Source organism: Canis lupus, chromosome 15 (assembly GCF_048164855.1).
Source record: "Canis lupus baileyi chromosome 15, mCanLup2.hap1, whole genome shotgun sequence".
Classification (NCBI taxonomy): domain Eukaryota; kingdom Metazoa; phylum Chordata; class Mammalia; order Carnivora; family Canidae; genus Canis; species Canis lupus.
The window spans coordinates 36219870-36244598 of NC_132852.1; the positions used below are offsets into that span (position 1 = coordinate 36219870).

General features: G+C 33.4%; 2 protein-coding genes across 19 annotated transcripts in view; both read right to left on the minus strand.

The window, feature by feature from the left end:
* The window catches only part of LOC140604883 (disintegrin and metalloproteinase domain-containing protein 18-like), a 183340-nt gene extending 181394 nt beyond the window's left edge, over window positions 1–1946 (minus strand). For 4 of the 18 annotated variants that reach the window (XR_012007702.1, XR_012007701.1, XR_012007700.1 and 1 more), the window contains exons 1-2: window positions 1680–1844; window positions 1034–1110 (exon numbers count right to left, since the gene is read on the minus strand). Coding sequence is in view for 13 of the 18 variants with exons in the window: in XM_072776570.1 (XP_072632671.1) it covers window positions 1034–1110; window positions 1680–1734 (132 nt within the window). In the remaining 5 variants the exon portion in view is untranslated. Of the gene's footprint in view, window positions 1–1033; window positions 1111–1679 lie in introns of all 18 variants that reach the window. The other 14 variants (XR_012007699.1, XR_012007698.1, XM_072776567.1 and 11 more) reach the window with 7 other exon arrangements.
* Window positions 1947–3774: 1828 nt separating this feature from the next.
* LOC140604506 (A disintegrin and metallopeptidase domain 3-like) overlaps window positions 3775–24729 on the minus strand; it is a 110856-nt gene continuing 89901 nt past the window's right edge. The window contains exons 20-24 of the mRNA XM_072775746.1: window positions 19873–19959; window positions 17645–17759; window positions 9531–9693; window positions 6784–6834; window positions 3775–3927 (exon numbers count right to left, since the gene is read on the minus strand). Of these exons, the coding sequence (XP_072631847.1) occupies window positions 6792–6834; window positions 9531–9693; window positions 17645–17759; window positions 19873–19959 (408 nt within the window). The 3' untranslated portion in view covers window positions 3775–3927; window positions 6784–6791. The remainder of the gene's footprint in view (window positions 3928–6783; window positions 6835–9530; window positions 9694–17644; window positions 17760–19872; window positions 19960–24729) is intronic.

A 24729-nucleotide genomic window follows, 5' to 3' on the forward strand; every position in this document is an offset into this window, starting at 1 on the left:
AGAAAAAAACTTTTATGCTAAGAATTATTCAACAGAAAGTAGTTTACTTGTAACATAATTGGGGTCATCCATGTCCTGAAACTTATAGGTTTGATGCCCTTAACATTTTTAATCTTCTTTTTAAAAATCAGCATATATATCACCTTTCTACTTCAGAAGGTCAGTGTGAGAATTAAATGAGATTAGCATATGAAATACTACTCTAAAGGAAATTATTTTATTATTATTTTCAAGTACATTTTCACATATTTTATTTTTATTATAATTGTTTAGTAGAATTTAATCATAATAACTTCTGATACTGTATGTCCAAATAGAGTTAACAAATTCTTAATTTTTCAATTTACTTTTTTCAAAAATTGTTCCTTAAACCTGAAAAATTTTCTGAGTTACCGTATATTGACTACAGCACTTTTAAACACATAGAAATCTAAACCTCTATACTATGACCTTGTTTTTAATCTCAAACATTATAACTATACTAATTTGACATAATTTAGTCAAGAAAATAAAGTGATGCCTTCAATTTAATCACTTTTTAAATATAGCATATAAGCATTCTTCTTTTTGCAGTTAATATTTATCTATTGTAATATTTTTCATCATAAGCAAGCAAATAAGACATTTTTTTCCTTTCTTCTTTCTTTCTTTGGCCATTACTTCTATGAAGTCTGACGCTTCTGGGTCAAAATTTTCCTCTAGACCATTTCTCTGCCACTTAGTGGAGATTCACAAATTTGTATAAATTGCAGGCTGGGCCACTGTTATATGTATTTCATATTGATTTTTTTCTAGCAGTATGATTCCTGAAAAGAGTTCAGTATTTCTTGGAAGTTGTGTGTGAGTATGTCAGAAGGGACAGAGAGAGGAAGAGAAGGGCACAGAAGTGTGGGAACAAAAGGATCAGAATGTACAAAATAGCACAAAGAAAATTCTGTGCTCTGCAAGTACAGAGCAGTATGATCTGATTTAATAGGTAAATTAAAAGAGCCTTAAAATTTAAATTATAAAACAAATATTCTTGATCATTTACCTGCTTCTCTGAATTTTCACTCTCGTTTGACCTTATCTTCCATGGGACTGTGACATGCAGTAATATTCCTTCAGAATCTGCAGTGGGAAATTTTTTTTTTCTTCAACAATCATCTCAGTTAAGCATGGGTTCTTAATCCTGAGTACATGGTGTGGTCTCAAAATGTAAGTAAACGTATATAGATGTGCCCACCCTCCTTAGTGCACAGCTTTCACTAGATTTTCAGTGGCACGCTGAACACGGCTAAGATCCAAACAAGTAAAAAGTAGACATTACAGTTTTACAGGACCATCTTGTTCATTTCCAGAACCTCTTCAGGGCTCATTTTCTTGGAACTCTGGGGAATAAACTGAGGGCGGTAATTACCCCTCTAGAACCTCTGGCCACAGATGGGTTGACCCGGGAAGACTGGCTGCATTTCAGCTGCTAAAACCCTAGACGCTTGATTCAGAGAGAGGATGCCATGGCCAACATCCTCAGTCACCTACCCTGGCCTGAGGAATGGTGAGATGTGAAGGAGTGCACCAGCAGGAGAACTGGGAGGGGGGTTGGTAGAGGTCCCAGAGAAAAGGAAATTGCTCTCCTGGAAGAGCGGGGCCCTGCTTGGAGTGAAAAGAAAAGGAAGTTGAGGCTACTGTGGTCTTACCCAGGCGGGCGTGCAGTCTTCCAAGCTCAGAGAGCAGTGCAAAGAGAAGGAACATGGCTGAGCCAGAGCGCTGCAAGCACTGCCCAAGGCTGAAGGCCGTTGGGCAGGTCTGAGGCTCGTGGGCTGGAGTCCTCAGAGAAGTCCAGCACGCTGACCGGGCGCTGCGGGTGAGCACTGCGCTTGCGTTCAGCTCGCGCTGGCCCACACTTAGGGCTGCAGAGCGAATCAGCGGCTTCCACTGGCCCACGGAAAGCCAGCACCAGACACAAGCTTATGCATTTGAAAGTAACTGATTTCTTCTGGCTAAATTTACATTGATTAAACTCTTCAGTAGCGATATAGGGGCAAATGAGCGGGATTTGCTTTTCTGGTGAAGTTCTTGGTAATTTTGATTGGCCATGTCATGGTTTTCTGGCATGTATTTTATTTGCTGTGGTAGAAGAGGAAAATAGAAATGTTAACCATTCTTACCAGAAATTTTCTACTAAATCGTGCTACTGCTGACTTTATTATCTTTGCAAATAAGGAAAAATCAAGAATAGTGAACTTGGTCTTGGATAAGGCAATCAAAAAGCATATTTCTTCAACTGCATGCTTATTCTCACTGTATTAGATTGTAATCAGTTGAAGAAAGGAAAGGAAACCTAAGTGTTTTGTTACTCAAGCACTAGCAGGGAAGGGCAAGGAGGCAAATAAGAACTATGTCCAGGGTGGACAAGAGCATGAAATTGTCTTTGAATATCCTAAGAGAAATCTTAAACTACACAAGTACAAAATCTAACTCAACTTCTACCCACCTCTCATCTATACCTCCTTTTATCCCAGTACACCCTATTGCAAGCATGAATTGTGTCAACAGTACACCCTATTGCAAGCATGAATTGTGTCAACAGTTGCAACGTTAAACTCATCAGGCTTAAAACATGGGCATGCCAGTACTACACCAGGGATCCTCAAATTTTTTATTAAAATAAGACGGGCCAGTGATCACAATGACCTAAAATAAGTTAGTGGCAGTGAGAATTGAGGAAACGTCATGGTAGAATCATCATATCTAATTATTTTACCATATAATTCACCCATTAAAGTGTACAATTGCTTTTAGGATTCTTCATATGTTCATAGATGTGTGCTATCACCACCCCTCACCCCCAGCTCTTTATCCCCCTCCTAAACAACTCAGCCCTACACAATCACTAATCTTTGTCTCTATAGATGTCCATTTTGCATATTTCATACAAAGGAATAACATATGCGTTTTGTGACTGGCTTTATTTACTTAGCATAATGGTTTCAAATGTTCACCCACTTTGTAGAGGCGTATTTCATTTCTTTTTATGGCTGAATAATACTCATTGTGCATAGATCACTATCCATACAATGTATATCCTTTCATCAGTTGATGGACCAAGGAATCTCTTGGTCTCTGTGGTGAAGTAATCCTACCCCTAAACCAGGAGCATCTTTGTGTATTGATGGAGACTCTGTAGTTTCTCATTAGACTCCACCTAGGTTGATGGTTCTCTTATCCATGTACAATGCTTTGAGGTATGTAGAAGTGCACTCATCTCAGTAAGAGGAAGATGGGGAGGAAGGCACTGAAGCAAGAAAATCTTATCCAGAAAAGCTCAGCTCGTGAAGAAGGAGCAACAAGACTCCAATTCTGTGTCAGAAATGTTCCTGCAAGGACAAAGATATATCCCATATCTCAATTTACCTGAAGCCAAGGAAGTATCACCTGGAGACACAATAGTTATCTATGACCAGGAACTCAGTTCAAGCAATTCCCTGAAGATAGAATGATGTTAGCATTCTGGGGCTGGCCTTACCTAACAACATTTCCTCTAAATATCAAGCCTGGAACAGATAGAGCAGGGAACTGTGAGCTACTAGAAAGGTATGGAGTGGATGTCTTTTCCTGAGAAGAGAACAGTTAGCATGGCCCTGGGCATCTGAGAGTGGGTGGCAGCAGCATTGAACAATGGTATATTTACGATTGGGACTTGAGAGCTTCTCTGGTTCAAAAGAGGCGATGTTGCTTATTTCCTCCTAAAGCATCACAGCAGGTAAAAGAATTAATAGACACAAGCCTACATACTTTCACTCTCAGGATTTATTTTTATTTGTGAAATTGAAAGCTTTAAGCCATAACAAAAGGAGAGACTAGTAGATTTTTTTCATTCTCAGATCAGAGTTAATGGTGAATGTCTTGGTAATACTCTTTTCCCAACCTATGGCTTTTTAAACACTGTTATAAAATAGAGAAAAATAGAAATGTTAAATTTTAATTTTTAATCAAAACTATCTCATTTTATCATGCAACTACAAATGTAGGAAGTAATTAGCATATAGAACACTCCTTATAGTGTTACAGTCTATGCTTGTGCTCCATGAAATTCTTAAACCCAATTTTCTTTTTCCTAAATTGTCTGTAACAGCCCCAGTAAACGGAAATATTATAAAGTGGTATTCGCACACATTTTATTTACACAGTTTCAACAATTCACATGGATAAAAGAGAATCACCAACAATAAAACAGAGGAAAATAACAATAAAAAATATATGAATAAATAAATATTAATTTGTCTATTTTTATCCACAGAGGAAGAATACTTCCAGAAGTCCTCTGCATTTCCAACAGGTGTCCCACATATATACACATGTTCAAAACCAAACTCATTCTTCACCCGCTCCACAGGGTCACTCCCAACACAAACTGATGTTGATCTGGCTACGCAATGTGTCATTATTAAACGTGTCATCTATTGTGTCACAAGTGTTTGTCTCTGTAGCTCTCTAGTATTCTAACCCAAATACACCCATCCAGTCACTCCTTTGAGTCTATCTCTGTTATATCTCCCAAAACTTTATTATTTGTCTCTTGCTCAATCCTGCCCTTCTCACACATTTCTGGTTCTTGCTGAGTCTGACTTTTTCCCTACTTTATCCCAGTGAAATTTGTAACAAACAATGTCATGCTGAATCCCTTAAACTCTAAGAGAAATGAGAAATGAGAAAACAAACCTCTTGCCATGGCATACCAGCCACTTTTCATGGCTCATGATTACCTATGGAGATTTCTCTCACAATGTTCATAAATTTTAACACAAATTTTAAAATGTACTAAGAGCACAAACTGCATTTACATTTACCTTTGTACGTATTTACATTTACATTTAACCTTGCTTATCTTGCTGTTTTATCAATAAACATTATTTAAACACTTTTTCTTACACTTTATGTTTGAACTGTCATTTCATTCTGTTGGTCACCTTCAAAATTTATTCCTAAAACGATCTTTACTATCCCTGATCAGAGGTTCCATCCCTCCCCTCCTAGATTTTTGCAGTAGTTTCTCCACTAACTAGTTTTACCACCTCTACTCTTGCCATCATACAGACTATTTTCAACACACCAACCTTTTATTTTATTTTATTTTATTTATTTATTAACAAACCAGACTTATAAAGTGGAAGTCAGGTGCTTAAAACTTTAATCCTCCAGTCATTTCCCCCTTTCACAGGGAATAAAACACAGATGGCCCCCAAATCTCCCACAGCCTACAAGAGTTTTACTGTCTGACCTACTACTACCACAGCCCTCTTGCTAACTCTGCTCCAGCTAAATGGACATGACTTTTATTCATCAAACATTCCTGGCTTATTGTTTCATTGGATCATTCATGTACTTGGAAAGCTCCCGCCCAGGTATATGCATGGATACCTCTGCCAGCTCTATGCCTATGTCAGAAAAAGTTGATTTACAGCTGGAATGGAAAAGCTCTATCTTTATCTCTGGGAAAGCCAGGTCCCTGGTTTCACTTTTTGCCAACACAATGGCAGTGGAATTTGTAGTGGGCTGTTTAAAATTTAAAATAAGGAACCTGTTCATGAGGTGTCTCTGTGGTGCTCCTTGCTTGTCTGCCCTCTCTTTGCTACACTGTACACTTTACCTTTAAATAAAAGCCTCATGTGAGTTGCCCCTGGGAAGTCAAGTACCTCCTTTCAAATACCTAAACTCAGGAAATACTTGCACCTCCCCCAATTCTTTGCTTACATATCCCTTGCTGAATTGGGCCTACTTAGTCATATTTAAAACAATTCACTATTCATCTCCTCCTTTACCATCAACTCAATTAACCCTACTGAGAAATAAGCTCATTTAACATGGAGGGTAGTAGTTATGAATGTTTTCTTTGGTGGCAGATGGGAAAGAGATCCATTGGCTTAACTTTCCAACAAAGTCAGATATGGAAGAACGCAGTTGAATTTTTACATTTACTTCCAGTAATAGGTCTAATATGTCAAATATTATGATTTTTTATGTATATAACTTATAATTTTGAATATATACAGATTATTCTGACATATGTATATAATTACACACATATACAGAAAATATATTGATATGTATATTGAATATATACAGATGCAAATTTTATGCCATCTTATAGCAAAGACTTGTCTTACTGCTCTGGAGGGACAGTGTATTTACAATTTTGCCTGGCATCTAATAGATCCTCAGTAAATGTAAATTTCATTTCCCATCACCAGGCATATATCAGTCTATGTGTCAAAACTGTAGAGTTCTTAAGAATTACCCAGGAGTCTTATTGTCTTAAATGAAACTCCAGCTCAAAACTTACTAAAATTCTGTAACACATGGAATTATTTAAATTCTTTAGGTCTGTTTCCTCATTTTAGTATCAGAATAACAATAACCACAAAGTCTTAGTGAAGAAGAAATGTAATCATCAGGAGTCAATCTGTGTAAGTCTACTAATAGGAACCTCAAGTATGGGATTAGGATGCATAATTGCTCATAAATAGTTTAAGAACATATTCAAATTCTCTTTAAAGTAATTTCTCATTACCAAAATTGTTGGTTAATAAATCTCCAGCTAATTTTAGTTAACATTAAAATTTCTAAATTAATAAAAACAAAATTATCAAATGCTTTTAGTGTTTGTTTTGGTAAATGACATTGATGAAGAATCTGTATTATGGAATGTGGAATAATTGTCTCTTCATAGTGAAGTATTGTTAACAAATTTTTTAAAATTCATGAAAGACGATCTTAAATAATTTGACATCTTCAATTCACCTTTAACTCTATGACAGGGTGCTGTTATTATTGCTGTCTTCTGATATAGTTCTGTATAAAAGAAATAGCATTACTTTTAGGGTTAGGGAACATGTAGTCTTATTGTTTTGTATATTTGTTTATTGGAGTTCGATTTGCCAACATATAGTATAATACCCAGTGCTCGACCCTTCAAGTGTCCCCTTCAGTGCCCGTCACTCAGTCACCCCATTCCCCTCCCACCTCCCCTTCCACTAGTCTTAAACAAAATCAAGATAAGTAGAAAAACAAGACTTGTACTATTTACTCCATTCCCATGTACCAGTATCTACTTTGCTTCTCATATCCCACTCAGCAATCACATATTCTAGCATTTGGTCTTTCTCTAATGTTAATCTAGGTTTTAACAATGTGAGGCATTTTAAATTTCAAACATAAATCCATCTAGTACTTTTCTCTATTTTGTCTACGCAGAAGACAGAAATATTAATATGGTTGATAATGCCTCTCCAAAGTTAAAATGATGATTTTTGTGCAAATCTTCAAATTCTTAAATTATCATAGTTCCAATTTTATTATTCTGTCAAATAACTAAGTAAATAACTATTTCATTTTCATTATTGAGGTCCTTGATGAGGCTTCATATCTTTCAGTTATATAGTTACCTATTGTAGAATTTATATAGACTCCTTTTTTTTTTTTTTCCTTTGACTCCTATACATACTCACTTCCTGTTGAGGAGGAGTGTCATTGTGTTCAGTTTCCTACTATATGGCAACAATTCCTTGGCCAGAGATGATGGAATGGGGTTTGAACACCTAACTCAGAATTATAAATGCAGAGAAGATTGGCTGAATTTAAGTACACTTACACAGATATTTTCTTATATCTCTTGAGAATGTGAACTAAGAAGCATTTGCTGTGGATAGATTATTTGTATTTTATTTGAAAGTGAATCTAGAAAGGATTGAGATAGTTATGCTGGATTATGTGCAAGCAGAGCAGTCACTTTGGAGAGAATTAATAGAAAGACAAGAAGAGATGATTTCATTCATACATCCTTTGGGTGATGGAAAGAATAACCTATGTCTTGAATATCCATTAATACCATCCCTTTGGACTTCAGCTCTGCATAATTACTTACACTTGTGGCCCTAAAACCATTCATTATTGATCTAAAACTTAGGCTGCTATGACCAGATTTTTATTCATGATCAATTAGCCCTTATTATAACATTTCTTCCAAAAGTCAGGTTTGTTTCTAGCAACTATTCAGATTTTGCCAAAATGTCCCAGGTAAGAGCACTAGAAGACTTATGTCAGACATCATTCAATTATATAAACTATAATAATTTAATTATTATGTAAATGTCTGTATAAATTATGCAGAGTACACTGACTAACTTTGCTACTAACTAATTGAGAAATAAAATGGATTAATTTTGGACATACAGATGTTGATGGAAATTTTAATTATTTTATCTCCATCTACACAAGTAAGAGACATCTTCCTTTAGCATGGAACAATAAGATTCACTTTTTTATCTTTACTTCTGCATTTTCCTAAATATTCACTAAGAAAAATTATGCCTTGTATTGGTGTTATGGTTAAAAAAAAAGTTATGTTTAAATGAAATAATTCAGAGGAAGACAACTACCAAAACTAAACAAACAAATTCATACATACAGAGAATAGATTACATACAGAGAATAGAATGGCAACTGGTGGTTGCCAGTGATAAGGGTATAGAGTGGGCAAAATGGGTGAAGGGGGTCAAAAGGTACAAACCTCCAGTTATGACATAAATGAGTAGGGTATATAATATATAGCATGGTAACTATCATTAATAATACAGTATTGCATATTTAAAACTTGCTTAAGAAAGTAAATCTTAAAAGTCTTCTTCACAAGAAAAAATTTGTAACTATGTGTGATGATGGTTGCTAATGAGGCATATTGTAATGCTTATTTTGTAATATATAAAAATATTGAATCATTATGTTGTACACCTGAAACTAATAGAATGTCATATGTAGATTAATTAAAATAAAAGACTTAAGCTATCAAACAAATTAAAAATAACTGTGCAAGTACCTTAATTCTAATTTTAGAAACTCATGAACAATATTAAGTATAAAATGGGCTATATTCTGTGGTGGGGTTTTTTTGTATCTTTTTTTTTTTAAATATTTTTCTCACTTTCTACATATTCCAAAATTTGCTTCTCTATCTTTTTTTAAAGATTTATTTATTTATTCATGAGAGACATAAAGAGAGAGGCAGAGACACAAGAGAGGGAGAACCAGGCTCCTCACAGGGTGCCCGATGTGGGACTCAGTCCGGGATCCCGGGATCACACCCTGAGCCAGAGGCAGATGCTCAACCACTGTGTCACCCAGGCGTCCCACTTTTCTATCTTTATTAATCTCCTTGCCACAACTGAACATCAATGCAAGGAAATTGGGGTTGCTTGAGAAGTAGCAATTGCTCCTGAAGCAATTATAGCCAGTGTGGCTTTCTATTTGAAAGGTCCTATAAATTTACTGAGTATCAGTTAGTTCTGGACCTATAAGAACATAAAGTATACCTAATTGACTGAAATTTAGAAATAATTTGGTATATAATAAGACTCAATATTTCTAAATATTAACACAATCCACCCAAGAATCTCTACGTGCAATATTATGAATTAATTAATTCAAATTAATTTGAATTTTTCTCATAATGTATTTTAATATTAAATACAGATTTTAATTAATTTACTTACCCTTCAGTTGCTGTTCCCTCTCGATTCCCAGATCTTAGTTTATTCCATTTAAAAGCCATGATGGCAGCTATAATAAGGAGAGGTAGAAAAATGTAGAAACCAAACAAGAGGCTATTTTTTCGAAAAGAAGCACGTCTTTTTATAATCAGGTTGTTATCATCACCTGAAAACATAAACGCACCTTTTAACTTTTTCAAAAATATATTCAAAGCATATTTATTGCAGATGACAAAATATTAGTAATTTGAAGTATAAAATAATATAGTAAGAGAAGAAATAAACAAATGTAAAAGCATTTTCCTATATTCTGTGACTATTCCCCAAAGTCCATTACAATTACATATGTGTATGCATATCTATGTCTATCTGTATCACTGACATACATTTATTATTATTATTATTATTTATTTTAAATCTTTTATCTTTAGTTATGTGCTTTACTGAATATATTTTATTCTATTACATTTTATTCTACGAATTGCATAGAATATATTAAATTGATATTCTTATCTAATATTTCTTCTATTAAAAGTAGAGCAAAAAGAAAAGGAGAAGTGTTTTAAAACTAATTTAATAAAAAAATTATTGATATAACTAATGGTTACTTTTAAAAAACAATTAATTATGGTAAACTAGGTTAATTTTCCATATTATCTGCATAAGGTGATATTATTCTAATTTTGACTATATTAATTGGAAAAAAAGTATTTCTCTGGGTGTTATAAAAACATTACAGAAAATTAGAAAAACCTATTAGGTTCTGTCCTAACTGTACAAAATAAATAAATCAGACAACTAAATACATAACACTAAATTAAGCAATTGGAATTACCACCAAAACAACTATGATGATACTGAATGCAAATGTACTTAATGTTTCCCCCCCAAAAAGGCAAAAAATTCTGTAACTTTAAAATATAGAATCCAGTGGTATGTTGATAAGAAATGATTTACCTAAAAGAGAGTGACTCAGGATGTTCATGTTTATAGGAAATAAATTGACAAATACGTAAAAATATTAAAGAAGATGGAAAAAGAAGAGTAAATAAAGTCTAAATCCAGCAAGAGAAAGAGAAATAATAAAGATTAGAGCAGAAACCATGATATAAAAATCAGAACAGTAGAACAGATCAATAAAACTAGGGGCTGGTTCTTTGAAAGAATAAGATCAATAAACTCCTAGCTAACCTTATCAAAAAGAAAAGATCCCAAATAAATAAAACTATGAATGAAAAAGGAGAGATCACAACAAACAACAAGAAATACAATTATAAGAGAATATTATATGTAACTGGATGCCTTCCTAGAGATGCATAAACTACCAAAACTGAAACAGGAAAAAACTGAAAACCTGAACAGACTCATAACCAGCAAGGAAATTGAAACAGTCATCAAAAACCTCCCAATAAACAAAAGTCCTGGGCCAGACACATAGAATAGAGAACCCAGACAGGGACCCTCAACTCTATGGTCAGTTAATCTTTGACAAAGCAGGAAAGAATATTCAATGGAAAAAAAGACAGTCTTTTCAACAAATGGTGTTGGAAAAATTTGACAGAACATGCAGAAGAATGAAACTGGACCATTTTCTCACACCATACACAAAAATAGACTCAAAATGGATGGCAAGCCCAAATGTGAGAGAGGAATCCATCAAAATCCTAGAGGAGAACACAGGCATCCACTTCTGTGATCTCAGTCTCAGTAACTTCTTGCTAAACATGTCTCCCAATGCAAGGGAAACAAGGAAAAATGAACTATTGGGACCTTATCAAGATAATAAGCTTTTGCACAGCAAAGGAAACAATTGACAAAACCAAAAAGAAGAACTATGGAGTGAGGAGAAGATATTATTCACAAATGCCTTATCAGATAAAGGGCTAGTATCCAAAATCTATAAAGAACCTATCAAACTCAACACCAAAGAACAATAATTCAATAAAAAAATGGGCAGAAGAGGGGATCCCTGGGTGGCTCAGCGGTTTGGCGCCTGCCTTTGGCCCAGGGCGCGATCCTGGAATCCTGGGATCGAGTCCCCCGCATCGGGTTCCTGGCATGGAGCCTGCTTCTCATTCCTCCTGTGTCTCTGCCTCTCTCTCTCTCTCTCTCTCTCTCTCTCTCTCTGTCTATCATAAATAAATAAATAAATCTTAAAAAAAATGGGCAGAAGATAAGAACAGACATTTCTGGAAAGACGACATGCAAATGTTCAACAGAGACATGAAAAAATGCTCAACATCACTCAGCATCAGGGAAATACCCATCAAATTCACAATGAGATACCACCACACACTAGTTGGAATGGCTAAAATTAATAACTCAGGAAATGGCAGACATTGGCATGGATGTAGAGAAAGAGAGACCATCTTACACTGTTGGTGGGAATGCAAACTGGTACAGCCACTCTGGAAGAGTATGGAGTTTCCTCAAAAAAGTTAAAAATAGAGCTACACTATGACCCAGTAACTATACCACAAGGTATTTATCCAAAGGATAGAAATATAGTGATTTGAAGGAGCACGTGCACCCCAATGTTTATAGCAACAAGGTCACAAAAGCCAAAATATGGAAAGAGCCCTAATGTCCACAAACAGATGAATGGATAAATATGTTGTATATACACATAATGGAATATTACTCGGCCATCAAAAATTGAAATCTTACCATTTGCAAGGAAACGGATGGAACAAAAAGGTATTATGCTATGCAAAATGAGAATCAGAGAAAGACAATTATCATATGATTTCATTCATATGTGGAGGGAAAAATAAAATAAGACAAAATCAGAGGAGAGGCAAACCATAAGAACTTTAACTATAGGAAGCAAACTGAGAGTTGCTAGAGGGGAGTTTGGGGGATGGGTAACTGGGTGATGAGCATTAAGGAGGGCACTTGATGTAACAAGCCCTAGGTGTTATAAGCAATTGATGAATCACTCTACTACTATACATCTGAAACTAATAATACATTATTTGTTACCTAATTGAATTTAAATAAAATAAATAAAAATTTTAAAAATAAGACATATACAGTGTCTGGTGAAAAGTATAAAATTCTGATGCAGAAAATCATAAAAAATCTAAATAAATGAAGTGACGCACCATATTCATAGATTGGAAAGTTCAATAATATACAGTAAAGGTTTACAATATCTTCCTAAATTGCTCCATAGGTTTAGCATAATTTGTATCAAGATCACAGCAAAGACTTTTTTAAACATAGATAAGTTTATTCTAAAATGTATATGGAAAGGAGACCCTAGAATAGCAAAAACAATTTTGAAAAAGAAGAAAGTGGGAGGAATCACTTTTCCTAATGTCAAAAATTACCATACAGTTATAATAATCAAAACAACATAATGATAGTAGAAAAATGATACAGAGATCAATGGAACAGAATAGAGAAGTGAGAAATACACCAACACAAAAATGTCCAATTAATTATTGTCAAAGAAACAAAAATAATTCAAAGGATGAGAGAGAGACTTTTCAAAGAATTATGGTGGGACAATTGAAGTCACATTAGTCAAAATGTTAATCTCCCACTCTACAAAAAGTAATTGGATCATGTACTTCAATGTAAAACACAAAACTACGCCTTTTAGAGATATCATGGCAGAAAATCTTAAGGACTTATGGTTGACAAAGAATTCCTACTCTTGACACCAAAAACATGAGCCAAAAAGGAAATTAAGTAGATTTCCTCAGAAAAAGCATTTGAAAAAATGTTTTGGTCTCAGAGAAAACAAATTACAGACATGGAAAAAATGCGTTCATATCAGATATCTAATAAAATATATATCTAAGAAACAAACAAAAACTCTGACAATTCAACATTTAAAAAACACAGTCTAATTAGAAAATGAGCAAAGATATGAACAGAGTTTTCACTGAAGAGAATATACAGATGCCAAATAAACATCTTAAAGATACTCAACATCACTATCCTTTAGGGAGGTGCAAATTAAAAACACAAGAGATATTAATACACACTTAATAGAATGACTTTAAAAAGTGATATTATTGAATATTAGTAAGGATGCCAAAACACTGAGTCATTCATATATTATTAGTAGGAATGTCAAATGTTATGGTCTCTCTGAAAAATAGTTTGACAGTTGCTTTTAAAGTTGCAAATGGCTCACCATCAACCCAGTAATTTCACTATTGAGGATGTTTCCCAAGGAATTTAAATTTTACTTTTGTGCAGTATTTTCTACACAAGTGTTCACTGAAGGTCTATTCATAATAGTTAAAAATTGGCAACCACCCAAATGTCCATCAATAGTTTGATACATCCATACAAGGGAATACTAGTCATCAATAAAAATAAATGGAATATTTATACATGCAACAAATTCTGATATAGTTCATAGAAATAATGGAAGAAAAAGAAGCCAATATCCAAGAGATACAAGCTGTATGATTCCATATATATAACATTCATGAAATAACATAAATAGAGGCATAGAAGTAATGGTCACCAGGAGTTAAGAATGGCAGAAAAGGGGATCAGTGTAGCTATATAAAGGGGTGATATTAGGAGCCATATAGTGATGATACACTTGTGTATCTTGATTGTGGTGATGCTTACACAAATTTGAACATCTGATAAAACTGCATGAAACTAAATACAAAGACACATATGTGCTCACACACACATACACACACATATGAGTGCATGTATACTGGTGAAATCTAAATAAGGGCTGTGTATTTTAATAATGTCTATTTCCTTGTTTGCTACTCTGCTATAGTATTAAAACATGTTAACACTGACAGAATCTGAGTAAGTGTTACACAGGACTTCTATCTGCATTTCATTGCAACTTTTTGTGAATCTATAGTTATCTCAATGTAAAAAGTTAAATAAGTCACAGGGGGATATTATTAGACATCTGCAACTGGGAAAACAAAATCAAACAAAACAAAAAAATGACAGTATCAATTGCCTGTGAAATGTGGAGCATCCGTGCAGAGAAACTGGAACTCTCATAGATGATGGAAAGAAGGAGAGCTGGGATAGTCACTTTACAAATAGTTTGTTTCTTAGAAAATTAAAAATACACTAAGTAAAAACTAAAAACTTTAATAAATGACCCCAAAATCTTACTCCTAGGTATTTACCAACCAAAAAAAGAGAACTTACATACAAGAGAGGTCTATGTGCATGTTAATAGCAGGTTTATTTATAATTGCCAAAATCTAGAAACAACCCAAATACCTTTCAATGGATGAATGGATAAGGAAATTATAGTGCATCATTTCAATATAGAAGCCTACTTAGATATTTATCCAAAGGACACAAAAATACAGATTCAAATACATGCACCCCAAAGATTATAGCTGTGTTATCAATAATAGCCAAACTATGGAGAAAGCCCAAATGTTCATCAACTGATGAATGGATAAAGATGTGGTATATGAATAAATATATACTTAGATATATATTACTATAATGAAATATTAGTCATCAAAAAGAATTAATTCTTGCCATTTGCAACAATGTGGAGCTAGAATGTTTTATGCTAAGCAAAATAAGTCAAAGACAAATATATGATTTCATTCATATTTGAAATATAAGAAAACACGCACATATGGGAAGGCAGGAAAAAGGAGAGAGGGCAATAAAACATAAGAGTTTGTTAAGGGTAGAGAACAAACAGGGTTGATGGAGGGACGTGGGTGGGGAGGGGCTAATGGAAGGATGGGTATTAAAGAGGACGCTTGTTGTAATGAGCACTGGGTGTTGATGTAATTGATGAGTTACTGAATTCTTCATTTCAACATTTATTTACTATTTGAGAGATATTGAGTGGAGGAGAGGGACAGGGGGAGGAAGAATCTTAAGCAGACTGCACTGAGCACAGAGCCCAGACACAGGACTTGATCTCCCAACCTTGAGATCACGACCTTAGGAGAAACCAAGAGTCAGGTACTTAACTGACTACATCACCCAGGTGCCCTGAACTACTAAATTCTACTCCTGAAACCAATATTGCACTGTGTATTAACTAAGTAAAATTTAAATTAAAAATTTTTAAAAAGAAGCCTCATTAACCATAAAAGAATGAACAATTAATAACACCTAGCTGTCTCAATTGGTAGAGCTCGAGACTTAATTTCACTGTGAGTTCAAGCCTGGAGCCTACTTCAAAAAAACAGAAAACTATTAAAACATATGGCAACAGGAATGTATCTCAAATTCATATGTACTGTATATGACATTCTGGAAAAGTCAAATCTATAGGGACAAGAATAGGTCATTGGTTGCCAGGAATTGGCAGTTGGGTATGAATGCAAAGCAGAAGCCAGAGAGAAATTTTGAGATAATAGATCTATTGTGTATCATGATTGTGGCAGTGAGAACAAGAGTATGTGCATTTCTTCAACACCCTTGAATTATATGCCACAGAGTGAATATCACAGTATACCATTTATAAAACCCAAATATGTTTAATAAAAATATTTTTAAAAAGATAACAGCTAGGAGGTTTTTTAAAATTTCCCAAAACACATTATGCTATAGTTTGAAGAATCACAGCCAACCCAAGCAGGATAAATTCAAAGAGAAACATGTCTTGGGCAGCGCCGGTGGCTCAGCAGTTTAGCGCCACCTTCAGTCCAGGGCCTGATCCTGGAGACCAGGGATGGAGTCCTATGTCAGGGTCCCTGCATGGAGCCTGCTTCTCCCTCTGCCTGTGTCTCTGCCTCTCTCTCTCTCTCTCTCATTAATAAACAAAATATTAAAAAAAGAAATGTCTTAATTGTAGTAAAACTGTGGAAAATCATATAAAATACATATAAAAGAAGTCTGAAACTCAAAGAATAAAAGAAGCATTATATTATTGAGATGAATAGAATAATAAGAATGACATTGTATTCTCATCAGAAAAGGAAGCTAAGATACAATTGAATTACATCTTTGAACAACTAAAAGAAAAAATAGGATTCTAATTCCAGTGAAAATACTTTTCACAAATTTTAATTTCACAAATTAAATGGTTTCGTAAAAACCATTTTTAAAACAAGAGCTGAGACAATTGCTCATCACAAAGTAAAACAAAAGAAGTAAAAAAGGAAGTTTTTCAGAGAGAAAGAAAATGACCCACATGCAATTTGAACGTCCTAAGAGAGTTGAAAAGCACTTAAAAACAGTAAATGAATGAGTAAATGTAAATATTTATATTCAAAAAGTTTAAAATTCCATTGTCTAAGGCAAATATAATAACATTATCAGATTTATAATGTATATAAGTAAAATAGAAAACAAAAGTAAAAATGATGAAAAACATTAAAGAAATTATACTGTTAAGATTTTTACATTGTGAATTTAGAAAAACAAATATGGTATATTTGTTCATGAATGTTCATCAAATAAAATTTTAAAATGATATGTGCCATCTACTATCAATATGCTATGGATATGGAAGATCTGATTAACTTTCCCTTTTGAAGAGAAACTTAAAAGATGCAACTTGTGAACTAGCTAACATGATAATAGCTAACATCCTAGGAATATTTGGAGTATATAATAAAACTATCACCTATTGTATAATCATACTATACTTATCTAGAAAATTCTGCTATATATAGAAATGGTTTTGGCAACCATGGTTAAAATTAAGGAGAGATCTATTAAAATGTTCATTCCTTGATTGAAATTAAAAGCATATACAAAATTTTGATTGGCAGTATGATCTAGAGCTGTACTGTTTAATAAAGTTGCCACCAAGCCACAAGTGGCTACTTAAAGTAAAATAAAATGGGGGATCCCTGGGTGATCAGCGGTTTCGCGCCTGCCTTTGGCCCAGGGCATGATCCTGGAGACCCAGAATCAAGTCCCACGTCGGGCTCCCGGCATGGAGCCTGCTTCTCCCTCTGCCTGTGTCTCTGCCTCTCTCTCTCTCTCTCTCTGTCTCTCTCTCTCTCTTTCTATCGTGAATAAATAAATAAAATTTTAAAAAAATAAAGTAAAATAAAATGGAATTTTGAGATTCCTAGTTGTACTATCCATATGTCAGGTACTTGATAGACACATAGTCCGTGACGATGTAAAACCATCTTTCTGTGATGGCAGAAAGCTCTTCGAAGCACACTCATCTAGATACTAACTTCCCCTATTCCAAAACCCGTTATCAATACTTCCTCCTGGTGATGTTCGTGATGGTTTACAAAGTGGAGGAGAATATCCAACATCACAGTGACAATGAAGCAAATTATTGCAAACCTGAAACCAAAACCAAATAAAAAATGAGAACATTTTATGTACAAAATAAAAATTAAATATATTTTTCTGATTGTTAGTCAATGTAAATTATTAAAGTATTATAATTTATATATTATAGTTTTTATTTCAATGTGGAAAATATTTTTAAAATAAAATGTAATATAATAAATTCCTATGCAATTTGTTGCTATTATAACTTTCAAATGTCATATTTTCTTTTGTTTCATATATTTTTAAATTTTTATTTAAAAGCTAAAAGTAGATAAGCTTCTTGATAGAACTGAAATGCCTTATTCCAGAAAGGCATAAAATTATGACTCCCAAAATTATACTAATAATCAGAGAAATGCAAATCAAAATTACAATGAGGTATCACCTCACACCAGTCAGAATGACTAGTATCAAAACAAGAAAAACAAGCATTGGTGAGGATGTGGAGAAAAAGGGGACTATTGTGCATTGTTGGTGGAAGTGTAAATTGGTAGTCACCATCAAAAACAGTACAGAAGTCCCTCCAAAATATAAAAATAGAAATATATAAATTCAGTAATTCTACTACTGAATATTTACCCAATGAAAACCAAAACACTAATTAGAAAAGTTATAAACTCCTGTTTAGTGCAGCAGTATTTATACTAGAAAAGATATGGAAACAACTTAAGGGGCTAACAGTAGATGAATGGATATATAGATGTAATATAAATAAACAATGGAATGTTACTCAGCCATGAGAGAGAGAGAGAGACAGAGACAGAGAGACAGAGAGAGAGATCTTGCCATTTGTGACAACATGAATGGACCTAGGAGGTATTGTGCTAAGTGAAGTAAATCATACTGAGAAAGACAAATATGAAATGATTTCACTCATATTTGGAATTTAAAAAATAAAACAATGAATAAACAAACAAAAAGAATTAGACCCATAAATACAGAGAACTAGTGATTATCAGAAAGGAGAGTAGTGGTAGAAAGGGGCAAAATGGGTGGAGAGGAATGGGAGATGCAGGTTCCAGTTATGGGATGAACAAGTCATTGGGATGAGAGGTTCAGCCTAGGGAATATAGTCAATGATACTATAACAGCAGATGGTAGCTATATTTGTGGTGAGGATAGCATATTTTACAGAGTTATTGAATCACTATATTTTACACCTGAAATTAATGTAACATTGTGTGCCAAGTATATTTCAATAAAAATATAAAATAGTAGGAGTTAAAATTTATTTTGAATTGTGCTAAATTAAAAAAATAACAAACTTTTACCAAAAAATGGGGAAAAAAACAAAAGGGAAAGCTTGCTTAATGAGATACAGGTACCAAAATTTATTTTGCCAGAAATAGGAAGGCTGGAAAATATCTACAAATGTGATCTAGTAGATGAATTGAAAGAAGAATCAGAAGCAGACTAGAGAATATAGAAGTAGGTTCATGCAAAAAGTGGTACATAAATGTAGCCAATAATATTTCATTAACAAATTAAGAAATCAGACAAATGTGCAAAGGTGACTGTAGCATAACGTCCATTGTCCCACTACTTACAATAGTTAAGTAAATATTAACATTATCTAAAAGTCCATCAGTGAATGATTTCTAAAATAGAGTATGGAGGAGATATTCAGGGAAATAAATTGAAGCTACTAAAGGATGAAAGAGATTTGAATAAGCAAGAATTTCAGCTCTCACAAAAATATTAGATTATATATTATATTATATTATGTGTAATATGAATATATTAAGTGTGTTCAAATATTTATCAATACACACACACTCAACCACAAGCAATATTTACATGTATGTTAAACGAGTATGAGTTAATCCTTAATAAAATAATAATTTCCAAATTGTCATAATCTTAATCTAACATAATAGTCTATATTTTATATTGTGTTTTTGTACAAAGTTCAAAGCTCATAAGGCCTATAATAATGTGACTGAACACTATTATATTATTATGTCATATATATATATGTGTATAAATAATGGAATCTACTTTCCTTATTTTAGCTGCAAATTTTCAAATTTCTGTATCAAATAATTCTACCTCATTATCTTGGACAATGTTTTTGATGCGAATTAAAATAACTATACTTAGAAATGAAATAACCATTACATACCCCATGTCCACTGCAATTTATTTTTGAGTCACAGTTTGTTCTCTGTATAAATGAAGTCCTAGAAGAGCACTGTCCCAGGTAACAGTACTAAAATGTTAAAACCACAAACAAGAACTGTAAATATAAAGCCAAGAGTTGAGCAATTCTACTTGCTACAAAAATTAAATGCATAATATGTTTTATATTTGTCATATATTATGAATCTGAATATATAATATGAATATGGAATTCATGACACGTACTTATTCTAAAAAAGAATTTGGGAGTCCAAAAAGCATGTTATTATTTTACCAAAAATAATTTGAGAATGAGATATTATTTCTTTCTTATGAGGGAGCACGGCTATGAGTTTATTGATATACTGACACTAATTGGTATAAGAACAAAAATAGGCGAGTTCTACTGACTATTTATAATTAGCTTGGGTCTTTCTTTGCACCTTCTTTGTATTTTTATAATACATACTCATATATATTCAAAGGAAATGTTTTTATTTTCATTTTATATGTGATGAAAATAAATGTATTCCTAAATTCATGTATAAGTTATTGACAGAGCCAATATTCAGTGCAAGAACTCCTTAAGAACAGAAGTACATATTGATCAATGCTAAATAATAATGTTTCTTGTCTTTTTAATATTTTTCCAACTTTAATGACAATATCTCTTATCTTTCACATTAGCGCTAAAACAAGTTATTTAATCTCTGCATACCTCCATTTATCCATCTTTGAATTTGGAATAGCAATTATATTTAAATTTTTTAAAAGTACGGTATAAGGATGAAATAATATGTTAGACATAAAGGAACAAAAGCAGTGTCTGGTGCATAGTAAATGCACACTCAATACAAGATATCATCTTAATTATTACTTATTTGACCTGATTTCTATATAAGCTCTATGTATTCCTCCGTCCAAATTTCAATTTAATTTGAACATTTTTCGGGGAGTCTGTTAAAGTTATCTGTTGGCTTTTCTCAAGTTATCTGATAGAATATTTACTATTTAATGAATAGTATTAAAAACCATTATCTTCTATCATCATTAATCAATTATCACCATAAGGGAAAGAATATCAGCTTGTTCATTTACTGAGAGTGCTCTGATGAAGCCAGCAAGAATGACAAAATGTTGGACAAACCAGCATTACCTGTCCACAAAACCATTTTAATTCTAGTGCTCCTTAAACATTGTCACTGAGGCAATAACCAACTAGTCATATTTCATTGGGTTGTCCTTAGGGGGAAAATAAGCCAGGAAAAGTTAAGACCTATGCTTCTGATACAGTTTCCTTCAAATAAACAGATCAATTTGTAGTTGGCTCTTTTGTAATGACAGCAAAAGCAAGAGACACCATAAAAGTACTTAGCCCTGGGCAATGGCTGGAATGATGTTTTGAATATCAACTAATACACAAGCTTCCTCCTTTGAATAAGAGACACAAAGGGTGTCACAGAAGCAGACACATCATGGTTCAAAGAAAAGAATATATAAGTAAATACATATTTCCTAAAGTGAAATGCCTGGATTATGTAAGCATTTTTCTCATATAGTCCCAGGTATAAGTAAGAAAAAGGCAGTTAATTTTATTTATTTATTCAATAATTAGCATATCTTATTTTGGATAATTAAATGTATCAAACATACCCCTTTTCAAGTGTAAAATGAATGTGCTGAGATGTGTTTATCTTCCCTAGGCTACATGTGTGAGCTAGAAATCACTTCAATAAACATTTCTCCTGTTCTGAGTGTTATAAATAAAAAAAAAAAATCAAAAAAGCCTTCTATCACATCCAATATTAAACAAACTTGCATTGTTGGAATAATGCTTATCTCCATGTGGTGTACTTTGCACTCAGTATATTACAGTATTAAATACATGTGTTTTATTTAAAATTTCATTGTGATTAGTAAGAGGGACCTCTTTTCTGTTAATAAGTAAGATATAAAGTCTCCCCTCTCTCCCTCTTTGTCTTCTTATCTATCAAGATAATTTTTACAAAGGACCCACATTTAATGAGAGTAAGGTAAAGAAGTCTTTCCTTTCCGACCACTCTGAAATCAACTGAATAATGTAGAATAACAGATGAAAATAACATGTATCCTTAATGAATTTTTTAAACAATCATAGAATAATTTCAATTTAAGTTCACAGACATGGCAGTCACGATTGTTCTCCCTTTCTTAATTAATGTAAGTAAAGGAGAATCAGAACAAACCAATTAGAAGATGAAAGAGTTAAGAACTTCCTGGGGTTTTGAAATAAAATGAAGGCCACTGGTGGATAAAATGCAGTGTGGAAGCAACCACATCAAATACAATGATAAAAGAGAGAGCCTAGTTGATCAGCCACACAATGCTCTGGAGGAGCTGCAGCCTCAGAGTAATAAGGAAAAGCAGAGAAGAATATCCAAAAAGGTTGGGCAGGGAGGCTAACAGGTGGAATTATTCATGGAAGTCTGTCCACAGAACCACAGAAGTAGTTACCTCTTATATTCACTACTTACCTCTCCTCTCTCTCAATTACAAAATGCAGCCAACACAACATTTTTATCCCAAGGGAAAAATTAGAAAGGTATTTTGTTTCCTAAAGCAATTGAATTAATGATGACTATAGAATTTAGGATTTCCAAGTGGTCTGTCCTCTAGGAGAGTCACTATCCAATTGAACTACAGAATGTACCACAGCCTAAATGGCCACTTCCAAAATGAAGACTGTTTGTGACAAGTCCCTGTCATATGGAGGTTTGTCAATTAATTGTTTTTTTTTGTTTGTTTTTAATTCTAGGTAGTTAACATACAGTGCAATTTTGGTTTCTGGATTAGAGCACTGGGTGTTACATGTAACTGATGAATCACTGAATTCTACTCCAGTTTTGTTTTGTTTTGTTTTTAATTGGTGTGGGAGTAAAAAGTCCTGCCAACTTAAAGTTCTTACTAACCAAGTAGGAACCATTTTCCTTATTTCTTTTCCTTCCCTTCCTCTCCCTTCCCTTTTCTTTCTCCTTCACTCTTTTCTTTTCCCTCCATGGGCACATTGGTCAGATGGGCATAAGCTAGTGATCAGACTTTCCCAGGCAGAGAATCACTGATGGAGAGAGGAGTGATCTCTAAAGCTTTTAGTGGTCATATGGGGCAGTGGGACAAAGAACCATGGCAATCTTCTGTGGCATTTGTATGTCTAGGTCCCATATTGTTTTATTTTACTTGTTACCATTGTAATTGTATTTTTTCCTGTACATGTTATTTTACTCTCATTATTTTTAAGATTCTTTTTCTTTGCCTTTAATTTTCAGAAATCTCATTATGCTGTATCCTGCTGCGGATTTGCTGGGTTCATCCTATATGATGTTCTTTGCTTTTTGTATCTGTGTGTTTACCTTTTGCCAAATTTGGAGACATACCAAACGTTATTTCGTGAAATACTTTTCCATCCTTAAATTCTTTCTCCTATTCTCCTAGGATCTTTAGAATGGCTTTTATCATGACAAAAAGTAATAACAAACATTTTTGAAAATGTAGAGAAAAGGCAGCCCTTGTGCACTATTGATAGAAATGTAAATGAGTGCAGCCACTATAGAAAATAGTATGGAGCTTCTTACAAAAATTAAAAAATGGAAACATCACATAATACAGCAATTCCACTTCTGAGTATTTATCCAAAATAAATGAAAACATGTAACTCAAAAATATATATCCACCTGCACGTTCATTGCAGAATTATTTACATAGCCAGGATATGCAAGCAACTGAGGTGAATGAATGGATGGATCAAATGTAGCAAATATACACAATGGAATATTATTCATCCATAAAAATGAATTAGATCTTGCCATTTGTGACATGAATGGACCTTGAGAACATTAGCTGATTGAAATAAGTCAGACAGAGAAAGACAAATATTGTGTGATCTTACTTCCATGTGTAATTTAAACAACAACAAAATATGAGCTCATAGATGCAGAGAACGGGTTGGTTCCCATGATTCTGATGATGAGGGTTTGAGGGAGTGGATAAAGTGGGTGTCAGAGCCAAAAATTACAAACTTTCAGTTATAAAGTAAATAAATATACAATGAAGAGTATAGTATAGTATGGTGACAAGAGTTAATAACACTGTATTGCATATTTGAAACTTGCTAAGAGAGTAAAATTTGAAAGTTCTCAATATAATAAAAAAAATTTCATGACTATACAGTAATATCGGATGTTAACTAGACTTCTTGCATTGGTCATTTCACAATATATACAAATATTGAACCCCTATGTTGTACACCTGAAACTAAGGTAATGTTATATTTTAACTGTTTGTGAGTTAAAAATAGTAACAAAATGTAATTTTTAAAAGTCAATAACATGTGTAATAACATATTGACTCCATACATATTTCTAAATCACTTTCCAGAAAGAATGTGCCCAGTTATATTTGTTTTAAGATGGTAATAAGTTATGCTTCTCATCATCAATTATTATTTTTAACTCCTATTTGATTAGACAAAAACTAGCTGGATATTCATGTAGTTTGTATTTATTTCACCAACCCACAAGAACACCAAATCTCATCATTCAAAAGTTTTTATAGTGTTCAATCTCTTAACCATATTACTTCCCTTCTTGAAGCTTATGATGAAGCTAAAATTTAATCACTTGGTCTTACTAGTGATCAGCTCCATCATAAAGTTATCCTAGAGGCCCCATTCTGTCACTTTGTTAAGTGTAAATTAGTTTGATTGAAAGAGGTTTTTTTGAATAACAAAAAACATTCCTATCACTCATGAAATTCCAAGGAGTTTAGGAGCTCTGTGCAAGAAATAAGGGACAAAGACCAAATTATTTTTGTATGTTATACCACATGT